The sequence below is a fragment of the Pinus tabuliformis genome, chromosome 9, assembly GCF_031772625.1.
Source record: "Pinus tabuliformis cultivar Carrire ecotype Pingquan chromosome 9, CPIR1, whole genome shotgun sequence".
Classification (NCBI taxonomy): domain Eukaryota; kingdom Viridiplantae; phylum Streptophyta; class Pinopsida; order Pinales; family Pinaceae; genus Pinus; species Pinus tabuliformis.
The window spans coordinates 149,761,043-149,782,964 of record NC_142307.1 but is presented as its reverse complement, the minus strand read 5'-3'; the positions used below and the strand labels follow the sequence as shown (position 1 = coordinate 149,782,964).

Sequence of the window (21,922 nt, the reverse complement as noted above, 5' to 3'; positions counted from 1 at the left end):
CGTCTTCTATTGAAGCATGTAGAGGTCTAACGAATTGTCTATAAAATGCTATAAAAATACATTAACCAAGCACCATTGGTTACTTTTCAAGACAATTTACAAATCTCCTAGGATCAAATATTGCAATAAAATCTCATATAGACAAGGTTCTTCTATAATAGCATATGAACCATGCCTATGAATAGGTGCAAGTTTAAACTTTTATATCTAAGTAACAAAAGAAAGTAAACTTCATAACCTTTGTTGACATAATGTACAAGGACTTTGAATGTGATTCACAATAGCGATTTGATTCCCCATGGTACAATCTTCAATGACTTTGGTTTTTTAAAAGTTAAAAGAAATGGTGAAGGATGAAAATGAAACTAATTACATCATAGTAATGAAAATATTTTATTAAAGTTTGTTTTTAAATACAAAAATATATATTAAAATATTAAAGAAAATGTTATATATAACTAAAGTAAAATTATTTTAGATTTATTTTAATTTCCGATTTACTAAGAGTCATAGAGGGATCAAATCTCTTGAGTTGCAAACTTCTTTTGAAGTGAAAATAGATTTGATTCCTCTCTACCCTTGGTAGTTCTTGAGTTAAGATGAATCTAGACTGGTATTAAATAAATTTCACATCTCTATATATACAAGTATTCTCATTTTTCATTTTATTAAAACTTTGATTTAATATTTATGGAATATCCACCAAATTTTTTTAGTAGTAATGAGGGTAGAAAGTGTAGATATATCTCAAAAGTATAACCTTTTTTCTTTTAGATTTAATTAAAAAATGTTATAAAATTAAATTAGAATAAAATATTTTGATTGCGAAATGAGTTATGGCTTTTGGGCATGTGGTATTGATAATTTTTTATGTGTTTATTAATTAATTTCAAATATTGTTACAAAATCATTATTATTCTTGCCAAGGCAAGACTCTAGAAATCGATTTCCACATTGATCATTATTAGTATTGGACCATAACTACAAGACCTTATTGTAGGCTTTGCATAATATAATACCATGTGGATATATTTAATGCTTAATTTATTGATATAACTTCAATATTCATACATGATTTTTAGATATTTGTATAATGAGATTTTAATCCAAAAACAAAAGCTTTAAAAATAGCTTATATTCACATAAATAACATATTTACTATGAATTATTTACCAATATAATTTAAGCAAAACTTTACATAAACAATGGCTATAAATAACATGTAAAATAAAAATAAATTCATTATATTGAATAGATATTTACTATTTTTCATACATTACACCTAACACCTACATCCCTATACCAAATTGTAAAATATTGGTTAGTAATGTGAAAAATAGCTAAAATTTTAAAACCTAGTCATCTAAACGCCCAAAAAAATAACTTACATATAAATATGAAAATTCAAAAGTGTTGAAGTAAAAAATTGTAATAATTAAATTTCAATACTCAAAATTGGTGAGTAACCCAAGAAAGTAAAGTATACAACAACGAGGAAGGTAAAATTCAAACTTATTAGTAAAAAAAAATATTATAAGATTTTATGATGAAATAAAAAAATATAAATTTAAAAATAACAAAATTAATTAATTATTTAAATTCAAAATTTAATAAATTTAAAGAAAATAATTTATGATTTATTTTTTATATAAAATAATTTAATTAAAAAAATTTATAATTTTTTATTTAAATGTAAAATTTATTTTTTATTTGTTTTAATATATTTATAAATTAGAAGAGTGCAGGTGCTATAACTTTTTATTTATTAATTTATAAAGAAGTGAGAAAAGTAAAGATGTATATGTAATTTACATAGATCGGTTAGGATAATTAGAAATATTTTCTACAGGCTCTAACTTTCTCTCATTAGTTAGAAAAGATTAGTTCTTTATTTTCTTCATTTCTCAGGGTAGCAATCTCCTACATATATAGAGACAAAATGTGGATGCAGACATGCTATCAAAAGAAGGATGTAGGGCCTCAATGGATATGATCCATTTCTAGCCATATTACAAAGGCGCACTTATGAGGGATGGTCAATTAAATATATGAGGGTCTTTTTCTCTTTTGGTTCGCTTTTGTAGTTTTGTTTATTTTGTGGTTAATATGTTGCATTGCGATTATCAATTGTATGCATTTTGGGAATGAGGAGATTTTGTCCCTTTTGGTGGGGTAATCAGGTGATCTTTCAGAAGTGGGATACTTCTCTGTGCATATGCTTGTAGTTGAAGCATGACGAATCTGTATGGTATGTGCAATTAAATGTCTTGGTTGTTGTATGAGATTGGTTGGGGATTTAGTGTCTTCATAGGACTCTATTTCTGCTCTTGTTCAATTAGTGAATGTAAGTTTAGATATCTAGTCAAGTGAGGTAGGAGTACACTATGTTACCTGTTACCTGTTTGGGGCAGATGCGGTCATATAGACACAATGTAATTTGCAAAATTTTCAATTATAATGAAAAATTCATTTTTTTTCCTCTGAATAAAAAAGGAGGTTAGAGCTACACACATGACTTGCACACCTTCACTATTAAAAGGTTGTGTAGTGGAGGATGAGGGTATGCATGTTGCGTACACATTCTCACCCCTCGTGAGGATGGGAGGATAAAAGATTCCATGTTTGGGCACATTGTATCCACACACCTTGGCCCCTAGGAGGGTAGGTGGTGGGTAATTAAGGGTGTGCATGTCTTGTATGCTCTCTCTCTCTCTCTCTCTCTCTCTCTCTCGTACACACACACACATCCCTTGGGTGGGGAGGGTGTAGATTTTTGTTTAGAAACCTCTCAAGAGGATGGGTTGAGAAGGGTGCGCATATTTTTTGTGCTTATGCACACACATGTTCACTCTTAGCCACCCTCCATGGGGTTAGGGTGTGCAAATGTGTAGTCTCCACACACCACATTCCCTAGGAGGGTACGTGGTGGGTAGGTGAGGGTGTGTATAATTTTGCATGTTCACACACTCCTACTCACCCTTCATGGGGTAAGACTTGTGCATATGAGTGGGTACATGACAAGGGGTTGGGAGAAAATAAGGGATATATGGACAAGGGTGTACATATTTGTGTATGTTCATACACACATGCTCACTCTTAACCACCTGTTATGAGAGTTAGGGTGTGCACCTGTGTGTGTATCACACACATGCATAACTTCACTTCTTGGTAAGGCACATGGAGTGTGATTGTGCACAATCATTGTCATCAATAACGTGCATGCAAATTCTCAACCCTAGGAAGGTGGATGGTGTGTTGTAAGTGTGCACAACCCCATTGCTATGCAAACACATGCACACCATAACCTCCCAAGAGGGTGGTTGGTGTGAGGTGAGTTTGCACATCCTCATCATTGGAGACACATATAGCCTAAAAAAAATAGTTAAGAAAATTGAGTGTACACACTTTAACCGATGCAAAACCAAACCTTCATCCTTAAAAATATAGATAGTAAAAAGTGAGTATTTATATATTTATTACTAAATACACATATACATGTTAAATATGTTTATTTTAAAAAAATTAAGTGATAAATATAAACATTCCATCTTCTGTTTAATACATAAATAATTATATATTTTATTAATATAATATAAATCTAAATAAACATATATTTAAAAAAAATTGTAAATATCTTACATTTTAACTTAGTAAATAAAAATATATCTATAATATAATTTTGCATTTCAAACTGTGATATTTTTTAAATAGGTAAATATCTTAAATTTTAACTTAATTATATATAAAATAAATTTTTGCATTTGAAACCGTGATAGAAATGGTTTTTTTTTTTTATAAATAAACTGAGTCCAAGTCATAATTTAATTGAATAGAAGAATGACTATCAATTCAGTGTATGGTTCAAAATCCAAAAGAAATTGTCGGAATAGAAGAATGACTATCAATTCACAGTGTATGGTTCAAAATCCAAAAGAAATTGTGGGCCACCGTTGAAAGCATCTGGTGTACATGTAAAGATGTCGGCCAATATCTCATGACCCAAAGAAAAATTACAGTGATAAAAATTAACGGCCTCTGAAAATTTTATTCCCAACCACTAAAAATCCTGCGGTAAGGAAAGATGTCTGCCACCATCGAAAGAATCCTATGAATTCAATTTATAATGTGAAGATGTAGGCCCATATCTCAGATTGAAAGAAAAGTGGAATGGAGAATATTGCGTGTGGGATAAATTACTGTAAATATGCCGCTCTCGGTCTAAATTTCAACTGTTGATCTTTCATTTTATTACCCTGCAACATACTATTAGAGAAAGAGCTCTGGTGGGCTCAGCTCTCTCTTAGGTACTGATTTGACATACAGTGCAAATTGGTTTTATATATTTTCACTTCTTTGGAGCTCAATCTCCACATGCTCACTTCCAATGGCGGCGAGGGCCAATGGAGAGAAACTGAGGAATGTAGGCCTCTGGATCAGAATCCAGAGGCTTGCATTTCTTAGTTTCTCTCCCTTAGCCATTATAACCTCTTCTGCCATAACTGCTTATTACCAGCTTCGACGAGTCCATGGTTCAAGCGATCAAGGAAGGGATCACGCATTCTGAGATTGACCGTTTCATTAACTGCATGCCAATAAATACTGTTGTAAGATCTTGGCTCTGGTGATGACAGTAGAATCCCCCACCATCCAGGGAGCGTGTGAGGGTGACGGAAATTAATCAAAATTCAGGTGGCCGTTACTGTACATTCCATTGATGGGTAGTTTCCTGATATGTTTTTGTTCGCAGTTAATTTGGTTTTGCAGATTTTTTTAATGAAAGGAAAAAAAATTATGTCGTACAAGTTTTTGGTACGCTGGTATTTCCGATACCGGGAACGAGTCTCTACCACGGTTAGGCTAAAGTATTAAAAATAAAAATAAAATAATTTATTTATTTCCATCCAAAATTTGCCAATCAAATTTTATCGTGTAAAGAAACATGTAAAAGATTGAATTTTGAAATATTGCCAAGAAAACAAAATATTAATCCAGCAACAATTCCTCAATCAATTTCCTTCACAGCAAAGAAACACGCAGAACTCCCAAACAAGAAAAAAGATTGTTATTACTTGATTATTAGGTGATTTCATGCAATGCTATATGTCAAGTCATTGGTTCAATTCTTCGCCTTTGATGTAACCTCGCCAATATTATATATATTACATCTAATTATAATAGAGAAAAGAAAAAATAAAATATATATTAATACTAATTAAAAATAAAGAAAACAATAGAATTTAAATCCAATGTTATTTAAAAAAGAGTTTGTATAATAAAATTATAAATTTCCAAGTTAATATACATTTTATACTTAAATAAATATGAAAATTAAATTAAAAATTGGTTTTTTTAATAATATTTATATTTCATAATTTTAAATATTAGTATTCTATCTTTTGTCCATTCAACTTGGGCGATAATGACAGTTTTGTCAATGGCCAACAATCTTCCTAAATTCTTTTATATCCAGGAGAATGGATAGCTTTCCAATGACAAAGATCAGGATTGGCCAGACGCTTCATCTTCATTTGGATAGAAGGGTTTTCCATAAATAGGTTGTTTCTCTTAGCTCCAGACCCATAGCCAAATCTAAACCCAGTGGCATACGGTTCCCTTCACACAGTTCCATCAGTTTAACCAGCACCCAAGCTAGCAATGTCAAATACACCTACTTTTGCACTTATTCATTGCAGTGAAGCTCCCAAAACGTCAAAAATTAGTTGCAGCGGAAAGCGCCAAAATACCCATTGAAGCTCCCGACAATTTTGGAAGATTTCTAATCGGCTCCGAAGCTCCCAGGAGCGGGGGAGATTTGGGTACTTGCTCTCCAAGAAAATGTTCTCAAAGGTACCCGTGTAGCTATGGAAAAACCCTTTCTTTTTATTAATTAAAAAAAAGTACATTCACTGACTTTTGTCTGAGTTTGAAAATAGATATGCAAAGTGGTTAGGTTTCCTGTAAATGCGCTGGAAGAAAATGTTCTGAAAGGTACTTACCAAAGTTTTAATGCATCTCATTCAGTTAGATAAAATAGAGGGCTGAAAAGTGCGTATTTTTTTATGTAATCATTGATGCTCTTAGCGTTGCCATGGATATGCAGTTGCTCTAATCTAAATTATTTGGCAAAGAGGAGGACATCCCAATTTAGTTTTGTAAGATTAATTAGGCAGATAGGCTTCCTATTGAAACAGAGTTTCGTTGGCATCCATATTCGGCGAGCTTCTGTTTATTCTCAGTGCCGAGAACTTCAGGTTTCCGTCCGTTTGGTAGCATCTGTCGTGATTTCGCCGAGAACTTCCTGCTTTCTCTGACTCCGACCTCACATCTCTACACCGCCTTTGACCAGATTCCCTATGAACCCTTCGCTATATTAACAGATACGAGGGATCTACCAGCTCTCCAACCAACCCCCACCTCATTCTTTCTTCACCACTGATCTCGCCTTTGCTCTGTTCAGAGGTTTCAACAGTCTCGCCCGCCATGGCTCGCGTCCTCGCCATTGTTCTGAGCACTTTGTTTTTGCTGGCCGTATCTGTATCTGCTGCCAGGTCGTTTGAAGAAACGGGGTATATTGATATGGTCACTGACAAGATCCAGAACCTGGAGTCCAATTTCGTTAAAATCTTGGGAACCAATCCCAAGTCTCTACAGTTTGCGGAGTTCGCTGTCAGGTCTGTGATGTGATTTATTCAAATGGTTCTGATAGCTGAGATCTCTTCTTATCTTATCTGTGTCTGATTGGGTTTTCTAGCTTTGTGTTAGAATCGCATTCATGGCCGCCTTGTAGCATGTACTGTTGCAATATGAATGGGAATAGATAGTTATGTATGGGGTATTGAAGAGGTCGGTTAAAAATTGCATTCAGTGAAAGTTTGTAATACTTTTCTTTCAATCTTGTGCAGATATGGCAAGAGGTACGATTCTGTCCATCAGCTTGTGCATAGATTCAATGTTTTTGTGAAGAACGTGGAGTTGGATTGGTTGCTCAGCATCTCGGTTATTGAAAGAATCACAGGGACAGGGAGGAGGCATTGGTTTAAATGGGTAAGTGGACGATAAAAATTGAGTGAAACCCACTTATTTCAATTAACCTTCTCCTGATCTCCATTGAGAAAGAAGAGTAACTGCTGTGTATGTTGTTGTAGCAGGTGGTCTATTTCTGTATGTAATGTGAGCGGGGTACACATCCCCGGCCTCACCATCTCCTGCTTGCTTTTCACTTTTTGTTGTTAATTGGGACTGCCTGTCTGTACTTCTTAACTTGATGGGGCGAGGAAGGTATCATTCATTCAATCTGATTAGATAAGATTATACCAACCTCTTTGCAAGCGGGACGGGTACCCATCCAAGAGGTTATATGATCATATTAATGCAAGCAGTTTTACATTGAGGGCTTTTACACAGGTCCAGTTTTTATGAGGGCCAGTAGAGTCCAAATAAAATCAATGCAATACCCAATATACAAACCCCATAATATCTGAGGGCTGTCAGGTGCAGAATCCCTACAGTGAATCTCCTGCTTGGCATTGGCCACGAGTCCATGGACTCAACATTCTTACTGGGTTTGGATTGGTCAAAGCCCTATGAGATGCTGTTTATTTGTTTTTAATATCCACTTCGCAGTCAAGTTGTCTTGGTATTGATAGTTCAAGGCTTAAAACCAGTTTTCGCAGTGCTACATGCCATCATATGTATGGGATTCTGTTTGGGCTCTGGGGTGAATAATCTGCTGAGAGATGGTCCTATAACATAGTTGAGAAATGTTCTTGTAAGCTTGGGTTATAAACACCATTGCAGGTCTCTGGATTGAAGGACTTATCTGTTTAGAGACCTGAGTTCGTTTACATGGGCATATCTTTCTCAAGGTCCAGTGCAGATCCGATTTTAAATATAATTTGTGTATTCTGGGTTCTCTAAAGTATAACAAGAGTTTTTATTTTTGCTTTTCTGACGTGTTCACACAGTGATTGATCCACATGTACTAGTCTAAATTTTAAACTCTTTGTTGGGCCTCACCCTTGTCTATCTTAACTAATCTAATGTTTTTCTTCTTGATATCCTGCCTCTCTTTTCTATTAGTATCTCAATCTCTATTCCTTCATCCTTTATTGTTGTGGGTCAAAGGCTGGCCTAAGAATGAGATGAATGTTTTTCCAGTTGGGTCCGGTGTGGGACTGTTGCAGCTGCTTCTGGAGTTTACCAGAAAGAGGAGCTTGGTAAAAATGTCTGCTCCAACGGGTTTGAAGAGAAAATGTATTCAAAAAGTAGACAATGTAGAAGAAGTAAAAGACTTTTCTATTTTAGATCTACCTGAATTGGCACTGGAAGGCATATTAAGCAGGCTTTCACCTGCCAGCCTATGTAACATGGCATGTGTTTGCGGAGATCTAAGGGAGAGGTGTAGGAGCAATCACCTGTGGGAACCTCGTTTGAAAGCAAAATGGGGGAAGGTTATTGGTCCTGCAGCCTACCGTGAATGGCAATGGACTGTTACAATGAGTAATGAGACAGGGGTGTTAGATGGCTGCAAAGTTAACGCCTGGTTGAGGTTACGGCCAGAGATTAACAAATTAAACAGATTAAACATAGTAATTCAAAGAGAATTGGCAGGCCTTGATCTAGATTCAAATGCAAATACAGTGAGAAAATAGATTGTCTCTGAATGGCTCTGTTTAATGGATTTGAAGTGGCAATTCAAAGAGAATTGCCAGGCCTCGATCTATATTCTAATCTAAATGTATTTTACTAGCAAATCAGATGTTTTTGGGTTTGGAAAGCAGAGCCCCGTTGCAATATCTTTAGTAGAAAAATACTGTCTTCAATTTGTTCTTGAACAAAAACCTCTTTGTTATTGTTTCTTTCAGATGCCCTAGATTTTATCTTCATCCATTTTCCTTTCTCCTCCCAAAAGTCTGGTGGCCCTTCCTCTATGCTATTATTATATAACAAACTTATTAATTAAGCAAAAAACAGTATCTTTGATTTTTATACCCATTGAAAGCCTGGATTAATTTGCAAAATCATTGTACTGCAAGACAGAAATTTCAAAGGGAAAAATGATTGCATGACTAACAGATCAGACAAAGATTTATGGAAGGCTTCATTTTGAATCAGATTATAAATAGATGTGTTGAAAAAATTTACTCAAGTCCAGGATTCCAACATTATCCGTAGCAATCGCATTGTGTGGTTAAAAGAAACTATTTTGTGTGTTTGCGAGTGCTTCATTATATTACTAAATAAATATATGACGCGTACAACGAATAGATATCATCTTACGATTCTTAACATATGGAGGAGGATTCTCACCATCTAAATGACATTGGCAGTGGCGACTATCTCTGTCACAATAATCTGAATGGCCCACAACCCCATACCACCATCCTGCCAAGTAAAAAAAGCAACAATGGATGAAAGATTATTTCCAAAATATTCATCATGTATTTTCCAAGCATAAGAGGATATCAATTGAAGCAAGCTTGCTGGGTTTTGAAGTTTGAACCTGGGTCAACATTGCAGCAAGCCCTCCAATTTGCCGCTAACCTAAGACGGATGGAACTCACTTTGAAATTTTGTTCTTGATTCTTAGTTCTAGTTGACTTCTCAGGATATTGCCAGCAGGGAGTATTTGCATGAATGCATCAAAATTTAAGGGTTTCCTTTTGCAGGTATCCACCACATGGTCATCGAAAAATTGTTGTTGAGGAAGGAGTACAGTGGGACAGGCTGCGAGCACCTCCAGTGGACACACCTGCCCATGATCTTCACCCATCTGTTTGTTTGAATGTTCTATGTCCTGGAGATCATGTTGAGATACAGTGGAGAAGGAACAAGGAATTCCCATATGGTACGTGTAGCTTTCATACATTTTATGGACTAAAGTATCAGTTTAGATACACAAGCTTCAGCCATCTAAAACAAAATGTTAAGAATACCATGTTAAGTTGCTTGCAATTAGTTAAACATAACCAGGCCTATATAGATCTATTGAGGCTTAAAAGCCAAAGGAGAAAACCTTCCACTTCAATGCCCAAAACACTGAACTCTCTACAAACATTCAACATTCAAACCTTAAGTTGTCCAGCTTTGACCAGAGGAAATAAAGCAATGATTAAATATTAAACAATCTGAATTGTAAGACGGGGAGTTGAGGAACATGGAAACAAGTTGAAAGAACAAATATAACATCTGTAACACATATATAATCAATGTGTGCACATTACAAACATTAAACTGATCAGTGCCACCAATACTGTCATTATCAGTCCTATGGCTCATCACAAATATGTTGATGAACCCTAACAAGCACTACACCAAAGCTACAGACATTAATCCTCATCAATCTATGTAATATCCTCCTGAACCACATACCACAGTGTTGCTAGTTCCTCCAAAGTCCTCTGAGATTGAAGCCAACAGATATTGTGCACAGAATCTAACTTCTCTACTCTCTTCAAATGAAGTATGCTACCTTCATCATATTCGGCATTGTCTTTGCCATTGGTGCGTCAGTTTCGTCTATTACTCAAAGTAGCAAATAAACATTCTTGTAAGTGGCCAGGGCGGAGGTTCCAAGCCATGTCAAGAACATGAAAACCCGAAAAGCATGGAGTTATATTTGGGCCTTGAGCTTCACAGGTTCAAACCAAAATTAATGTAAAGATGTAATATTATTATCGACTGCCAAAATCAAAGTGCAGTGCTTGTATTTATCAAATTGCTTGTGTTGCTATCAATGCAATCACAGCATTAAGCATGGATTTATGGTTTCTAATATGGATTGTAACTCTTTTTATTGGATATCATTCAGTGCTATCATTTTCTAATACTGATATTTTTGAAGTTGCAGGTAGAAGCACATAGTTTGTAGGCTAAGGCTTCAGTAAACAGGAAAAATAATTTTCATTAGGATGTCCGACAGTGGTTATTACAGGGGATTTTCAGTTCCCATAGTATTAGCCCTCGCTGTTTTTTTTTAATAAATAATCTTTTGTTGTAAAGCAGCTTCTGGCAATCTCTAAATATACATGTCTTCAAGTAGGCTTTAAGGCTTTCACTTCACCCTCTGTTAAAGGTAGTATACTTCATTTTAAGAGAGTAAGATAACTTAGATTCTGTGCTCAGCGTCCTTCAGCTTAATTGTCAGAAGACTTTTGAATGAACTAGCAACACTGTGGTGGGTGCCTTGTATTGCTAATTGTGAGGGAGGGGTTTGGGTTTTGGGCTTTGGCATTGTGAAGATATTCACAATTGATGATGGCAGTGTGCTTTAATATTATCTCCTATGTTCTGTGAAACTTAGTGACTGCTGCAAACTATGGATTTTAGGTAGGATTGCTTGATGACCGTCGTCTATGACTCTCTAATTTGATTGGAGGATGTGTCAGGATGGGTTTAAAAGCATTCAGTTTACCATTTGTCTATTACCCAAATTGCTAGTACATCTAATGTTAAGCTGTATTGGTCCAATTGGGGATTCATCCTCTGTTGAAGGTAGCATACTTCATTTGAAGAGAGTAGAGAAGTTAGATTCTGTGCACAATATCTGTTGGCTTCAATCTCAGAGGACTTTGAAGGAACTAGCAACACTGTGGTATGTGGTTCAGGAGGATATTACATAGATTGATGAGGATTAATGTCTGTAGCTTTGGTGTAGTGCTTGGTAGGGTTCATCAACATATTTGTGATGAGCCATAGGACTGATAATGACAGTATTGGTGGCACTGATCAGTTTAATGTTTGTAATGTGCACACATTGATTATATATGTGTTACAGATGTTATATTTGTTCTTTCAACTTGTTTCCATGTTCCTCAACTCCCTGTCTTACAATTCAGATTGTTTAATATTTAATCATTGCTTTATTTCCTCTGGTCAAAGCTGGACAACTTAAGGTTTGAATGTTGAATGTTTGTAGAGAGTTCAGTGTTTTGGGCATTGAAGTGGAAGGTTTTCTCCTTTGGCTTTTAAGCCTCAATAGATCTATATAGGCCTGGTTATGTTTAACTAATTGCAAGCAACTTAACATGGTATTCTTAACATTTTGTTTTAGATGGCTGAAGCTTGTGTATCTAAACTGATACTTTAGTCCATAAAATGTATGAAAGCTACACGTACCATATGGGAATTCCTTGTTCCTTCTCCACTGTATCTCAACATGATCTCCAGGACATAGAACATTCAAACAAACAGATGGGTGAAGATCATGGGCAGGTGTGTCCACTGGAGGTGCTCGCAGCCTGTCCCACTGTACTCATTCCTCAACAACAATTTTTCGATGACCATGTGGTGGATACCTGCAAAAGGAAACCCTTAAATTTTGATGCATTCATGCAAATACTCCCTGCTGGCAATATCCTGAGAAGTCAACTAGAACTAAGAATCAAGAACAAAATTTCAAAGTGAGTTCCATCCGTCTTAGGTTAGCGGCAAATTGGAGGGCTTGCTGCAATGTTGACCCAGGTTCAAACTTCAAAACCCAGCAAGCTTGCTTCAATTGATATCCTCTTATGCTTGGAAAATACATGATGAATATTTTGGAAATAATCTTTCATCCATTGTTGCTTTTTTTACTTGGCAGGATGGTGGTATGGGGTTGTGGGCCATTCAGATTATTGTGACAGAGATAGTCGCCACTGCCAATGTCATTTAGATGGTGAGAATCCTCCTCCATATGTTAAGAATCGTAAGATGATATCTATTCGTTGTATGCGTCATATATTTATTTAGTAATATAATGAAGCACTCGCAAACACACAAAATAGTTTCTTTTAACCACACAATGCGATTGCTACGGATAATGTTGGAATCCTGGACTTGAGTAAATTTTTTCAACACATCTATTTATAATCTGATTCAAAATGAAGCCTTCCATAAATCTTTGTCTGATCTGTTAGTCATGCAATCATTTTTCTCTTTGAAATTTCTGTCTTGCAGTACAATGATTTTGCAAATTAATCCAGGCTTTCAATGGGTATAAAAATCAAAGATACTGTTTTTTGCTTAATTAATAAGTTTGTTATATAATAATAGCATAGAGGAAGGGCCACCAGACTTTTGGGAGGAGAAAGGAAAATGGATGAAGATAAAATCTAGGGCATCTGAAAGAAACAATAACAAAGAGGTTTTTGTTCAAGAACAAGTTGAAGACAGTATTTTTCTACTAAAGATATTGCAACGGGGCTCTGCTTTCCAAACCCAAAAACATCTGATTTGCTAGTAAAATACATTTAGATTAGAATATAGATCGAGGCCTGGCAATTCTCTTTGAATTGCCACTTCAAATCCATTAAACAGAGCCATTCAGAGACAATCTATTTTCTCACTGTATTTGCATTTGAATCTAGATCAAGGCCTGCCAATTCTCTTTGAATTACTATGTTTAATCTGTTAAATGGAAAGCTGTTCACACTTGAAACGTATTGCTGAGACTGCTGACAACAGGGCCAAATCATAATTAATCTCTCTAGATGTTCCTTATTTGTAAGCTTCTGTGGTGGTCAGAATTTGAAGAAACCGTGTCTGGAACTTGATCCACAGTTTCCATTTGAAGTCGTTGTTTCGAGTCCAGAACAGGATCCATCATTAGGACATGAAGGTTGAGAGAAAGAGGAAAGGGGAAGATGTATAAAGCATAGGTCATCGATCCTTCTCTCTATTTTTATTTTCTATTTTTCAAGTACACGAATCTCATGCCAAGTCTCCCTTTCCGTGCAGGGTAATGATCCTTTTTTGTAAGCTTCATGCGAAGATGTGTTTTAGCTGAGCTTCACAAAGAAATTGTGTTGCACATGGATCTTAGCCCACCACATTGTTGCTATTTGTTGTCATATTTCATTATTTATATTATGATCATTCAATCTTTATGGCCAACCCTTAGTTCAGACTCGAGGAACTTTGGCTCTGAAGTCAGGTCTCTGCAAACAATTGCAAAGCACAGATTGTATTAAATGTTAGAGTAATAGACCACTGTCATATCTGGTTGATGTTTTGAGTAATAGCCCACACCCACTTTCATCCATTTTTCCAGTTACAAGTGCACTTGATGGTTCAATGCTTTCTTCTTACATGTTTTTGAATAGCCTTGGAGATGTGAAGCCTATTCTTACTCTCAGAGTGCTGATATGCAAGCAAGCTGCAATGTAAACTGGTCTAGCAAGGAATATATGGAAAAGTTTCCTGTATGAAAAATTGTAGCCTTTTACCTTCCACCAGAGCTTTCTTCCCTGCTTCTGGGATGTGTAAATTGGAAGCACACTAAATATATGATAGAAGAATTAAGTGGAATCCATTCAATGCAAAGACACTAAATCTATGATATAACTGGTTGAACTGCCCCCTTGGGCTAGATAGTTATGTAGGATTTGAGAGCATGCTTAGTAAGAACCGTGACATATTGGTAATTAGAAGCAAAAGAGATACAATAGGATGTGGATTGCTCTAGAGTCTAGATCAGCATTGAATAACTGTATTCTGTTTATTCTCTCTAATTGATGGGGGAAGCCTGCTATTTGTGGCACTTGATATGCAAGGAAGTCTACTTATTGTATAGCAACAGAGTTTCCATGTTCCAACTTCATTGAATTTGTCTGCTTGCAGACACCAGGTGTTTCTTCTTTTGTTTTGGCCAGTTGCTACTTCCAGACTAAGTAGCCTGTGTGCTCAATGAGCTCCCTTGACACTTGAATTTGTATCAGAATGATAAAATTGCCGAATGTTCACTGCTTGGACGGATTGCTGGGACTTTTCCGTGAGATCTGAAAATAATTCATCAAAAAGCCTTCTATGCCTTCCAATTTCAATCAACTTTACTATTGCTGATGAAATATTTTCCCCAGATTAATGACTGTAAATGATTGTGACAGTTAGTTTCTGAAGAATTTAGAAAATATTCACATGTATAATGTTGTGTAAAAAAGTTATAGTATAAAGAAAATGAATAAATATAATTGAAATAATTAAATTATATTTAAAGAATTAAAAATAAGGTTGTGACAGTTAGTTTCTGAAGAATTTAGAAGGTGCTACTTTGAACGCAGGCAAACCCAAGAAGGGTTCGATAGTAGCAGTATTTGGCCTGGGGGCTGTTGGGCTTGCTGTAAGTACTAATAACAAGTGCCCTCTTTATGTTCCACTGTATGCATATTAGTATATGTTGCAGTTTTAAAGTCCTCAAACCTTTTTCTAGGGACTATTCTGTTCACTTCCCCTACCTGCATTTTCATTGGGACCAATATGATGAGGGTAGAGTTTAATTATATGTTAGCCTTCTGACCCGAGTTTAACTACGCAGGCTTGTGAAGGTGCAAGAATTGCAGGAGCTGCTCGAATAATTGGAATCGATTTCAATAATGAGAGATATGAACGAGGTAATTGTATATTTCCCACTTCCATTATTGGAAAATCTGTGTACATATGTTGATATGTTGACTTGTAGAATTGCCTTTTTAACCCTTTCTTGTAACCTTTCCTTTCTCAGCAAAACAATTTGGAGTAACGGAATTTATAAACCCTAAAGAGTACGAAAAACCTATTCAGCAGGTACGTTGAGCTGCCCAAAATGATCATCAAACTCTCTCCCAGATCAGAGTATTGGTTGCTTTTGACTAGTGTGGTACTTTAGTACTTAGGTGGGGGAGATTTTAAGTTTTCGCATGGAGTGCACTCATTCACCATCCATTCAAAGCAGTGTAGACTCTTAATTTCCAAACACTTATAAAAAATGTTTACAGGTAATTGCGGAAAAAACTGATGGAGGGGTGGACTGCAGCGTCGAATGCACAGGGAGTATTGAGGCCATGGTTCAAGCTTTGGAATGCTGCCATGATGTACTAGCTCTTGGTTTCCTTTGGTTTAAGATACATCAATCATTTCAATTCTAAGCTGTAGCTTTAAAGTTTAAACTGATTGCTTCGATTTAATTAAGAAAATGCAGGCAATGCATATGTTTGATATCAGAGTTCTGTTTTTGCAGGGTTGGGGTGTAGCCGTTTTAACAGGGGTCCCTCGTTCAGACGCAGTCTTTAAAACGAATCCTGTAAACTTTCTGAGCGAGAAAACGTTGAAAGGAACCTTCTTTGGAAATTATAAGCCTCGTACTGATTTGCCAGGCCTTGTAGAGATGTATTTGAATGGGGTAAGACTTCATAACATAGTTGTAACAGCTTATTCAAACCATAATTGTAGATAATACTGTGTGGTCATATTTCCCAGTTGTTTTTTTTTGTCCGTACCATGACGAGAGCAATCTATGCTTATCATATCTAATTAGAGTTATAATTACGGTTTTAATCTTTCCTTCCTTGATTGTTAAATTTGCAGGAGCTTGAACTGGATAAATTTGTTACAGACAAGGTTTCTTTTGCTGACATGAACAAGGCATTTGATCACATGCTTAAAGGAGAGGGTCTGAGAACTGTAATTAAAGTCATCCAGGATTAGTGACAAATATGAACACAGTTGGAATATCTCCAATGTTATGAAGGCATGCTGAACTATTTCAAACTATTACGTAATTAATGTCGTGGCTTTTATGTGTAACTATGGTATGCAATTAAAGTCCTGGAAAGCATGTAAACAGTTATAATAATTTTAGGGTAAGTATGATGTTTAAGTTTTGACACTGCTTCCAAAACAGCCATCCAAAAGGTCATTACTATAATAGCTTGATTAGAAATAGATTGAATGAGAAGGTCCAGATGGGGTATTCAATCATCTCCATCCATCTGTTCTGCATCCTCAGTGCTTACTTGAACAATATATCAGCCTTCATATTTATCCCTTGCAGACATGCTGAAAAGATAATGACATGGAATTTTTCCTTGCTTCTCTGATTCCGTCCAATGATGGGCCAGCTGCAAATTTTCCTGATTGAAATTTCCATTTGACCTCTCTGCAATGTGTTTGGAATCTCTTATCACCTGTAGACAATTTAAACCTTTCTCTATTGCTATTTTCAGAATCTACCAAAAAGCATAAAGTTCTGCTCTGTTGTTTGATCCATCTCCTACAGCTCTGCTTTGAAACTGATCTCGTAATTGTCTCTTAAAGTAATGCCTCATGATCCACAATAGCTGGGATTACCTTGACAAGCCTCGTTGAAATAACTCCACACTATTGTTATATATATATCTAGGGATCTTAGTATTATTTGTTTCTTTTCCTTTAAAGGTGGCTGTGTCCCTTAATATGCATATCTATTCTTGTGTCAAACTTGATTAGTAATAACATCTTTGTTTTGAATTCTTTTCATTTCTTGCTAGCCAAATAGCTTAAGTCACTGTACAAGGACAGTCTGATGCCCACATGTAGTTAATACAGAATGTATTTTGAAAACTAGGATTTAGCTTTGTAGTGCTTGAATCATCATTTCATGTTGGTTTTCATTTGTTAGTAGCCAAATCATTTCTCTTACAATATGATTGTAATATCTTTTGTTTCTCTTACAATATGATTGTAATATCTTTTGTTTCTCTTCTGTGGGAAATTTTGTACAGGAGTTCAAACAATGTATATAAATAGAAAGATGCAGAAAATGACAGTCAAATTTTGTACTCAGAATTATGACAAGAAAGCCCCTGCTGGGTTTGTGAGGAAAGAGAGCTTCAACACCAGTTCTGTCTCCAACCGCCAAGATGATCAGTACGCTACTAACATGTTTAGTGAAGAATTTTTGCTATTCTCTTGTAATCTATAGGCCCCCAAAGCTCCTCATAGATGAGAATATTTGCAGGATGTTAATATTGTTGTAAGTTTGTAGTAGTTGTGGAATGACTTACTTTTGTGCTGCTTCTCATCTTCAACAACAAGAGTTTCTGTGGTGAATAAGCAGAATCCATGTCCTGCTTTGTGAAGCAGCGCTCCACTGTGATAGCGTTCTTTGTAATGTCTCTGATAAATCCTTTAGACTTCTATTTCATTCTGTAATATGATGGGATTCACTCTACAAGATTAGGGGATTCACTCTACAGAGTCCATGTCATACCTTCTGAATCAGCTCTCCACTTATGTTAATTTTCTCTGTAATGACCCTAATAAATCCTATATAATGAGATTTCATTTTGTAATATGATGGGATTTCACTCTACAAGATTGGTTTCAGTTTTACTTGTATTGTGGTATATGAAATTTCTCAGTTTTACTTGTAATAGGATGGGATTTCATTCTGTAATATCATGGGATTTCCCTCTGCAATATTTGCTACTAAATTTTACAATTCCAAATTAATAATCCTATCGGCGTCTCTTTGTACCTTTTGGGACAATTGCTAGTATATTTTTTTGTAAATTTGGTGGGATTATATGTCCACTATATCATCTTGATAAGACGGGGATTCAGTAACTTCACATCAAAAAAAACTTTAATAGAGCAACCAATAACCATCTATCCCAAATCCAATAAACTACAAATTTAAGACTTTGATTGAACATAATATGTTGATTATTTTAGGAATGAAGTTAACTATTTGACTTTGGTTTTGTTAATCAAATTCAATTCAATTCATTAAAACAGGTTGATGCCAAATTGACTTTGTGGCTAGTCTTCTTATTACCAGATTCTACATTCTGGTTAAGGATAGTCCGAAATCACGGCCCCACCAATATTTTTCTCAATTTTGTTTAACTCGTCCTTTGATGTAATATAGGGAATTATTTTCTATTATTTGTCAACTTCGAAGGTATGGTCACGGGCTGGTGCCATTTGGTCAGAGACAGTCCCATGAGGAGTCACACCCCAAGGCAGTCGTTATGCTAAGTCTCCTTGGTCTTCAGAATTGTTATTTGTGGATATCTTAGATCACTGAGGTGTGATGACATCAAAATTATGAAGCTATTTTCTTTGTTAATGTTATCTCTTATGTCTTAGATCACTGATCAGTGAGGTTTGATGGCATCAAAATTGTGAAGATATTTTCTTGGTTAATGGTATCTGTTATTATTTATTGTTTTGAATGTTGTTTGTAAAAATATGTGGGTTTTTTTTTAAGGGAAAAAGTGTAATTTTATTATTATAATTTTGTAGATATATGTTTAGCATGTATTTATATATGTAAATATTAAAGATAAGTCTAAAAATGGGTAAGAGTTATTGGGAAAATTGTTACAAAATTAGATGTCCAAGGCTACATATAGTATGTCCAGAAAAAAAACACATATAATATGTTGATACAAAGAAGTAAACATATAAATGATGTTTAAAACTAAAGTATATACAAACACTTTAAAACACTGTAGCAAAAATCTAAACTTCTGGTGCATCTGGTACTGTTGGATATTCTCAATGAAAGGTCTATAATAATACTCATGGACCTGTCATTTTGTGACTCTGAAATCAACCGGGTCGCGTGATCAAACCTAAGACCAAAATTAAAGAGGGAATTTTGCCTAGGTGTTGACTTCCAAAAACCTGCAATGAGTGTACATCTTGTTCAAGGGCAAAAAGAAGAATTTGCTTCAAGGCCACTAATTCTGCATAGTTTTTTGAGCCTTCACCGAGTCCCATTTTGATATGGAAAAAATGTGAGTCTATCATAAACAAAATTGAACCTCCCCCAAAAAGTTTTAACTCACCCTAGGCTACCCCTTCGAAAAAACCCCATGGCATGGACTTATTGATGCGGGCTTGAGTAACAAACCTGCATCTATGGTCTGTTTGAGGCTTAGGTAGTAAGTCTAAAATAACAAGTGATTGAAAAGCGATCATCTTCCGAGGCAATAAGTGATCATTAAAAATGGTTTTGTTTTTTGGAAGCCATATACGCTAGCAAATTAATGGAGGCATCACCTTATAGGATCCTATCCCTTGAAACGAACACCATTTGAACCATGCTTCCAAGAGATCCTCACCTTGCCACTGACAGTTCTCTCTAAGTTTATGCGTAACTATATGTCAAACAGACTTTGTGAAAAGGAAAGAAACCAACATATAGTTGACATATTCCTTCACATCTTTACACAAAACACACCAGCTAGGACTTTCAAATTTCCTCTTACGTGGTTGGGACTTTGTTCTCAAAGGAACACCACATGAAAAATCTAGTCTTTGTTGGGCATTTTAATTTCCAGAGAAGCTTTCACCATCCCACCTATACCTCAGGGAGTCTATTTGCAATAATATGGGAGTATCCCATATTTGGAGAATAGGAACCATTTGGATCAAATGACTAGGCTAATTCATTTGCTTCTTCAATCAACCTAATGTGATTAACCCTTAACGACTCTATATATCCATTCCATAATATTTTCAGATATTGAGGAAAGCCCAGTTGCGTGCCCAATAACCAACCTTGAGCACATATATTATTTTGAATCGGATCGACAACCTGATTCAAAGTGATCATACATCTTTCTTTAAGTAACGTTGTCGACTCCTGGGTTAATCTGCAATCATTAATACTTCCAAAGCAAGGTTCTATACCTATTCTTAGACGAGATCCATCTCTAATCTTCCATGTTAGATCAATTTCTATCGATGGAAAGGAAGAAATGACAACTTTCCAAATGATAGAAACATTGAGTCACTGCCTATTTGGACTTCAAATCCATTCCTCTATGGACAATGGATAAATGTATTTCATATGTACCTCTGAGTGGTGATCAATCTCTAGCCAACTTTTGCAGCTAGTGCTTTTGAAAAAGTGGCAAATTTTTTAATTTCCATCCGTCCCAGTCACAGGCCTTCAAAGAACTATTTGGTCCTATTATTATGAAATATTTTTAATTATTTAAAACATTATTTACAAAAAAATATTTAAATAATTTTTGTCAAAAATACTTTGAAAATTTCATTTCTAAAATATACAATAATTTTTATTTTATTATGAATCAAAATAAACTAAATTATAATCCATTAAATTATAAATATCTTTCATTTTTTCCTTAAATTATATATATATATATATATATATATATATATATATATAATCAAAACCATTACAATAAGAAGAAAAATGATCAAACTTCATAGAGTATTCCAACACGGAATTTTTATCTGTTCCCATCAGTATATAAAAATATATATTCACATTTTATTTTTATTTATGAAGAAATTTAAAAACACTTCTAACCTGAATCCACGAGTAAATTATCTCTTTAAATTTGAGTAAATCATATTATTATTTTTAAGTTAAAAATAAATTAAATACTTATTTCTTATTATTTTAGAACACAATATTTTTAAATTTTAGTAAATCATATTATTATTTTTAAGTTAAAAATAAATTAAATACTTATTTCTTATTATTTTAGAACACAATATTTTCAAACATAAATGAAAGAACATTTAATATTAAAAGGAAAAGGATATGGAAAAGCACGGGATAAATACTTGGCATTAGAATATTTAATGCGATCACAAAGTGTATCGAAATTATTGGTTTATATATCTTTCCACAATATTTAATATTAAACTACACAAATCTTAAAATTGATTTTAGGTTTATTATAAATTAATATAAATTTAAATAACACAAATCTTAAAATTTATTTTATGTTTATTATAAATTAATATAAATTTAAATAAATCAAATCATATTTAGACTTATGTTTAATGCTTATAAATATGAATTTTGGTAATTTTTTCTTATTTATAATTATAAATTTGAGTGATTCTTATTTTTTAATTATAATAATAATTTCTTATTAATTGAAAATTAGTGCATGAAAATATATGTGGAGTTTAATAGTTACATAAAAAAATATTAAAAAGAAGAGATTCTGGTTAGTAGACATACAATTTTTTTTTAAATTAATAATATATTCAAAATGTCAGTGGTATACTACAATAAAAAAATGTTATCTAAATGAAAACACTTTCCAATAGAGCCTCAAAATCTTACATTATTTAACCATCATACTTCACGAGTAATTGAGGTAGGACATAATCACTCTAAGGAGCATTCATTTCTATTTCTGGGATGGGATCA

At 34.6% G+C, this 21,922-nt stretch overlaps 3 protein-coding genes across 5 annotated transcripts; all 3 read left to right on the top strand.

Annotated features, from left to right (window-relative positions):
- Positions 1–6,348: 6,348 nt before the first annotated feature.
- LOC149147558 (thiol protease aleurain-like) lies at positions 6,349–7,201 on the top strand. Its single transcript, XM_089441269.1, has 3 exons — positions 6,349–6,671; positions 6,903–7,044; positions 7,149–7,201. Exons 1-3 carry the CDS (start codon positions 6,481–6,483, stop codon positions 7,167–7,169), a joined length of 354 nt encoding a protein of 117 aa, XP_089297395.1. The 5' UTR covers positions 6,349–6,480; the 3' UTR covers positions 7,170–7,201.
- Positions 7,202–7,563: 362 nt separating this feature from the next.
- LOC149147557 (F-box protein At2g32560-like) lies at positions 7,564–8,769 on the top strand. Its single transcript, XM_089441268.1, has one exon. The coding sequence runs from the start codon at positions 8,040–8,042 to the stop codon at positions 8,649–8,651; it is 612 nt and encodes a 203-aa protein (XP_089297394.1). The 5' UTR covers positions 7,564–8,039; the 3' UTR covers positions 8,652–8,769.
- Positions 8,770–9,496: 727 nt separating this feature from the next.
- LOC149147556 (alcohol dehydrogenase class-P-like) lies at positions 9,497–16,455 on the top strand. 3 transcript variants are annotated; one of them, XM_089441265.1, is made up of 8 exons: positions 9,517–9,847; positions 12,581–12,655; positions 15,021–15,097; positions 15,293–15,368; positions 15,479–15,540; positions 15,732–15,827; positions 15,974–16,135; positions 16,321–16,455. In XM_089441265.1, exons 1-8 carry the CDS (start codon positions 9,637–9,639, stop codon positions 16,438–16,440), a joined length of 879 nt encoding a protein of 292 aa, XP_089297391.1. In that variant the 5' UTR covers positions 9,517–9,636; the 3' UTR covers positions 16,441–16,455. The 3 variants fall into 3 exon arrangements, with proteins under 3 accessions (XP_089297393.1, XP_089297391.1, XP_089297392.1); XM_089441266.1 differs by having other exon boundaries at positions 9,520–9,847; positions 15,039–15,097; XM_089441267.1 differs by lacking the exon at positions 15,732–15,827 and having other exon boundaries at positions 9,497–9,847.
- The last annotated feature ends 5,467 nt before the right edge of the window (positions 16,456–21,922 follow it).

What these genes read in the sequence shown, in the direction of transcription:
- LOC149147558 (XM_089441269.1), top strand. Translation starts at nt 6,481, where the DNA reads ATGGCTCGCGTCCTCGCCATTGTTCTGAGCACTTTGTTTTTGCTGGCC. An exon ending in TTTGCGGAGTTCGCTGTCAG is followed by an intron (nt 6,672 to 6,902) that starts GTCTGTGATGTG and finishes AATCTTGTGCAG; the next exon opens with ATATGGCAAGAGGTACGATT. An exon ending in GGAGGCATTGGTTTAAATGG is followed by an intron (nt 7,045 to 7,148) that starts GTAAGTGGACGA and finishes TTGTTGTAGCAG; the next exon opens with GTGGTCTATTTCTGTATGTA.
- LOC149147557 (XM_089441268.1), top strand. Translation starts at nt 8,040, where the DNA reads ATGTTTTTCTTCTTGATATCCTGCCTCTCTTTTCTATTAGTATCTCAA.
- LOC149147556 (XM_089441265.1), top strand. Translation starts at nt 9,637, where the DNA reads ATGCATCAAAATTTAAGGGTTTCCTTTTGCAGGTATCCACCACATGGT. An exon ending in TAATGAGAGATATGAACGAG is followed by an intron (nt 15,369 to 15,478) that starts GTAATTGTATAT and finishes TTCCTTTCTCAG; the next exon opens with CAAAACAATTTGGAGTAACG. An exon ending in CTTTGGAATGCTGCCATGAT is followed by an intron (nt 15,828 to 15,973) that starts GTACTAGCTCTT and finishes CTGTTTTTGCAG; the next exon opens with GGTTGGGGTGTAGCCGTTTT.